At 37.1% G+C, this 6,000-nt stretch overlaps 1 protein-coding gene across 1 annotated transcript in view; it reads right to left on the bottom strand.

Moving 5' to 3' along the window:
• Positions 1–539: 539 nt before the first annotated feature.
• The window catches only part of LIN52 (lin-52 DREAM MuvB core complex component), a 28,129-nt gene continuing 22,668 nt past the window's right edge, over positions 540–6,000 (bottom strand). Inside the window, exon 6 of the mRNA XM_014463380.2 lies at positions 540–720. Within this exon, the coding sequence (XP_014318866.1) occupies positions 719–720 (2 nt within the window). The 3' untranslated portion in view covers positions 540–718. The remainder of the gene's footprint in view (positions 721–6,000) is intronic.

Here is a 6,000-nt window from a genome sequence, read left to right as displayed (position 1 = left end):
AGAGGATGTGCACACTGGAGGCCTGCGGCTTCGCAGATCTGCAAACCCCCATGGCGCGGCCAGGAGGACGTCATCTGGCCCGCCACAGTGGCTGTCCCTGCGATCATGCACCTTCTGGGCCAGGAGGCAGGACTTGCGCAGCCACTCCTTGGTGCTGATGGCCTGCAGGCACTACTTCAGCTCGGCCCACAGGCTCCGCTTGGCGCGCTCACGGCTGCCACTGCCGCCATGTGGGGAGTACAGGCCACCCTCTGCCGGCCCGCCTCCCCGCCCCAGAGGCTCTCCGCGCATGCTGCCCCACAGGCTCGGAGTGGCCTGGGCGGGGGCAGGGATGCCTGCATGTCCTGCCTACAGGCCCCGGCTTTGGAGACCAAGCCAAGGCATCCCGCCCCCGCCCCACCCCGGCCGGCTCCGGGCTTTCACGCTGCCCACCGGACCCTCAAATTTGCATATTCCCTTCCTTATTGGCTATGGGGTGCTGCCATCTTTGTCGTGGAATTACAGTTAATTTGCATATACTCCTCTATTAGAGAGGATACTTTAAATTTTTAAAAGTTATTAAAGAAACAAAAATGATGGAACAGTGGAATATTTCTATATCTGAAGTCTCATTTTAGGTCTTTTTTTCTTTGCATTCCATATCCAGAACTTCACCCTGTCAGATCCATCCTCTCAAAGGTTTTCTTCACTATTATCCAGTCAATTTGTACATGTATTCTCCTATAAGAGTCAATCAAATGTAACAGTCCTTCCTTTAAAAATTTCATCCTTTTTTACTTTTATATTTCTCAAATCTTTTTCAGTTATAACAAATATTAGTAGCTTTTACCAAGCTTTTAGTTTAGACTTAAAGGTTAGAGAAACTTCTCTTCTACATATCAAAAGTCATTATTTTTCTAGAGTTCCTATATCAAAGTGCTTTGTCATCTCTATAAATTACATGCAAAATCACCACCCTCCCAGATCATATTTCTAACACAGACCAATGGAAAGAAGAAGAAGAAAAAAAGGAACTGACATTACACTTAAAAACACTCCTGATTTTGTTGAAATCTTTAGAGCACCAAAAACTAAACTAGCCTGGCCGGTGAAAGTCAGTGGTTGAGTGTTGACCCTGTGAACTAGGTCAGGATTCAATTCCTGGTCAGGACACATGCCAGGGTTGCAGGCTTGATCCCCAGTAGGGGGCATGCAGGAGGCAGCCAGTCAATGATTCTCTCTCATCATTTATGTTTCTCTCCCTGAAATCAATAAAAATAAATATTTTTTAAAAACCACTAAACTAATAAATAATCAAACAAGCAATAAGAAAATGCCAATTTATTTTCTTAGGAGCGGAAACAGTCATTCTTATACCCAAAGCCTGGAAAGAAACTCAATTCCTATGTACAACTATTGCAATTATTTGGTTCTCCTCTTTGTCATAACAAAACTATATTCTAAGCCAAAAAGGAAAAAAAAATTATTAGGTCCATTTTACCTCTCAACCAAACAGCTGCAGTTTCATTTAAGACTGACAGATACTCTAAATGGTTCTTTGCTCCTGTTGAGTAGTTAATACTGAATTCAGTTCTCCAAGTACAAGGAAGAAAGGCTGAAAACATAAAGCTTGACAAAATCTTGGCCAATGTTTGCTGATGAAAAGATGCCTCTTTCACCAACAAAATCATCTCTGGTCCTTGACCCATCAGCTTATCACTCCTTTTCCCCCCCCAATTTCTACTTCTAGAAGGTCATGCTAAGGTTGGAAAACGAAGGGTCATTAACTGTCACCATGCTATTCATTACCTGCTTTAAAAGATCTATTGTTATTAATGGACCTAGTCATTTTTATTTAGAAACAGTTCATAAAAGAGTTTAAAATTTTAACTGCATAGGAAATTAAGAGGTAGATCTTTCAAGTAACTAATTTTATTTTTAGAAAGGTATAAATTTTTCTTTACTTTTAGATAGTTTTTTCCTACTCAACAAAATAGAATGTCTTCATTGTTGACAATTGAAAAATTCAGAAAAATTTTAAGGAAAAAAAATCACTTAAGATAGCCATTGCAACATACTGGTTTATTTCCTTCCAATAATTTGTCTATGTCCATGCTCTCAAAACAAAAGAAATTGCTAATTTGTGCTCTAAATTTTTTCATTGCAATTCTCGTTTCATATAATGAGTATTTTTGTCATTAAGTGCTCTTTAATGCTTTAACATGATTTTTAATAGCTATATTGTCTTCTACTGTATGGATGTACTATAATTCACTTGGTTATTCCCTAATGTTTACTTTTTTCACTATGTACATTTTTTTTTTCATCAATTTCAGAGAGGAAGGGAAAGGGAACGAGAGATAGAAACATCAATGATGAGAGAGAATCATTGGTTGGCTGCCTCCTGCACACCCTCTGCTGGGGATTGAGCCCGCAACCCAGGCATGTGCCCTTGACCAGAATTAAACCTGGGACACTTGTCTACAGGCCGACACTCTATCCAGCCAGGGCACTATGTACATCTGACCTATCATATATTTTGTAGAATTATGAGGAATGTTACTTTGAGCCCAACTCCATCCAAATTAATTATGCCTTGCTTAATTAATTTATGCCTGCTTTCCTCTATCTTTGCCCTCCCCCGCAAAGGAAATAAAACACTGCAAACATTTTATGGTAAAATCCTCTTTGCATATAAAGCCATTTTTGAGGCAATGTTGGGTTTATCATATAACTTGACTAATGGAGAAAAGATACAAATGCTTATAGGCCTTAATGGTAAATTGAGACTTTGTCTACCCTAATTTGTTAACCAAGGGAAAAATGAGAAATAGCATGTTTTATTTCCCATTATTATAATATATTAAAAAAACAAAATACTTAAGGCTAAACTGACAATTTCTAATTATGAAAAATAACCTAGATCCCTTCAAAGTGGGAATTCTAGATTTTATACTGTATTACAACCTAAATAGGATGCCATGTTAATGGCTATGGTGAAATAGTATGGCAATGCAGAAAACAAAAGTAAGTTTCATTTGATATTTGAGAAATGCAAATTGTTATTAATTGACCTAGTCATTTTAGGTTGCTTTTTAATCACATTCCCTGGAGCTTTGTTTTTCAGGTTAAAATAATTTAAATCTATACTTTCTTGAATTTCCAGTCCTTGTCACCAGACATGATCAAGAAACATTAAAAAAAATGTTTCATTGTCACAAGTGAATAATCAAACATTAAAACAATATATTAATATTTTGCCTATCAAGTTGGCAATGACTTTTAAAAATTATAATACTTGGTGTTGGCGAAAATATAGGCTAGGTAGTGCCTTTCTGGAAGACAATTTGACAGTATATTTCATTCTCCATGAGAGATCCCACAAATCTCCAGCTACATGTAAAATGTAGTCTTCACTCCTTGGAATTTACCCTAGTGCTGCTATAACCCAAATAGAGGGGTTAATTAAAAGGTGCATCAACAGCAAATATTTTAGGGCAATTACTGTTACTTCAAATTTAAACTTCCAAATTATTTTTTTCCAGTTAACAAAGATTTGGTCGGTAACTATATACAAAGGCCATAACAATTTTCTGAATAGCTACAGGTAGGTAATTGAATGAAAAAGTACTACTATGTAAGAAAACTATACTAAAGTAATTCATTCAACTTAGAGGCTTAATAATCTACCAAAGAGTATAGAGACTCTACAAATCTACTTCTGAAGTTATGGATATTTTGTTTCACAAATTCATTTCCCTGAGAAAAAAATAACTACCTAAAACATTACCTGTTGCCTAGATGATATGACTAAACATGAAAAGAGCATTGCTTTAATGCTGTTAATTACACCAACCTATACTAACGGATTTTACTTATTTCTATGAAAATTAAGGTGCCTGCCTACTAAGGAACATGTACTATACTAAGAGAATTAGGTGATTTTTATTCTTTAAGCAAATCCCTCTTTTCCTTCTGACTTCCCTGTCATTAACCAGGCTCTAAACATAAGGGTAAAAACTCTTAATTTCAGCTTACTCCCTAAGACCTATCCAGAAAATGATATACCTGAAACATCTACTGTCAGTGCACTTCTTTCTATTCACACTGCCATCATTCATTCAAGCCCTCAATTCTTCTCGCTGAATTCCCACAATAGCTTCCAGCCTCGGTCTCTACCATTCCCTCCCATCCTATGCACTAATGCCTCCTAAAGGTACGTGACTTCCCTACTCAAAAATCTTCAGAGATAGAATTTTTAATGATGCAGAAAAAGAATAAATGAAAAAAAAAGTATCTACAGGCTAAAATTACATACATAGACTTTAGTCTCAGTAATGTTAAAAAGCATGTCTGTGCATATGCATGGGCTCACATAGAAATGTAAGCACACATTCATATATAAAGGAAAAATGGAGGGTCAGGAAACACATCCAATGTTAATAGTAGTTATCTCTTAGTCGTAATGCTAGGTTTTATTTACTTTCTTCTTTATCTTTACAATAAACAGATTTGTAGTAAAGTCTCTTGGTAAAGTGTCTCACAAGCCATATAGTGAACATATAGTTAATGTTATAGTCAGTAAGACATTCAAAAGACATTGCACATGCTCCCTATTATCTATGAATCTAACCCTTCACACCTGCCCCTCCCCGCCAAGTTCAGGGCCCTCCTTAATCTGGCACCTATCTCGCTCCTAGTCTTAGTCCTTATGACCCTTAATATAACCTGGGCTCCTTAAGGACCAGATTAGATCATTCACACTGTTCCTTGAGCATAGCAGTTGTTTCAAACTCTGCTTTCATACTCATTCCACCTAGAATGTGGTCCCTTCTCACTTCCACCTATCCAGATCCTATGTGTTCTCTAAGGTCTATGCTCAATGATCCAGAAATAGCAAATACCACCACACCCATATCTTTCCCTTGTTCATAGCAGACAACACTAATTGATTTCTGAATCCAGGCCCCTTCTCAAAATCCCTCAATTAAACAGACCTAGGCAATCTTTACTCATCAATCCATGTTGACATACAAAATGAAACTTATCTGCCATTCCTAAAGCAATCTAATGTAATTGCCCCCTTCTCCCCTATCCCCAGTTCTTTGGGCTCTTATAGAGTTTATCTCCTCCACCTTCTATAAAGAATCATTTACTTAATTGTCTTATCTCTTTCCTGCTAGATTTTAATCTGCACAAGGGCAGTAATTTATGTCTTATTCATCTTCATAGCTGCTACAGAGCCTTGCAGGAAGCAGGCATTCAAATAGTTGCTTCATTCTTTTGCTACTATCTCATCACTCAAAATGGCTAAGTAGATAAAAGCTTTATTTTGAAACAATTAAATTCTTCTTGAGGTATTGAGTTCAAGTTTCTTTTATCAATTTTAGCTAACACTAATTCAAAATAATACATATAAAAATAAGTAAAGAAAGAATATATACATCCCTATGTAGCATAGTTACAATACCCAAGATTTAGAAGTAGCCCAAGTGTCTATCATTAGATGAATGAATAAAAAAGCTGTGGTACATTTACACAATGGAATACCACTCAGTCATCAAAAAGGAAATCTTATCCTTTGTGACAGCATGGATGGACCTGGAGAATATTATGCTAAGTGACATAAGCCAGTTAGAGAAGACAAATACCATATGATTTCACTTACATGTGGAATCTAATGAACAAACAAATAGAAACAGACTTATAGATACAGAAAACAGACTGACAGCTGTTAGAGGGGAGGGAGCTTGGGGGACTGGGTCAAAAAGGTGAAGGGATTAAGAAAACAGTAACAGCAATCAAAACACCTCATAGACACAGACAACAGTTTGATGATTACTAGAGGGAAAGGGCAGGAGGAGGTAGAAGAGGATAAAGGAGAGAGGAAGGAGACTTGACTTTGGGTGATGAACATATAATACACAGATGATGTATTATAGAATTGTATACCTGAAACTTATATAATTTTATTAACCAACTAGAGGCCCAGTGCACGAAATTTGTGCATGGGTAGGGTCC

This window comes from Myotis lucifugus, unplaced genomic scaffold (genome assembly GCF_000147115.1).
Source record: "Myotis lucifugus unplaced genomic scaffold, Myoluc2.0 scaffold_207, whole genome shotgun sequence".
NCBI classification, from domain to species: Eukaryota; Metazoa; Chordata; class Mammalia; order Chiroptera; family Vespertilionidae; genus Myotis; species Myotis lucifugus.
Note: the sequence above shows the minus strand (reverse complement) of the source record. Positions and strands in the feature narration are given on the sequence as shown.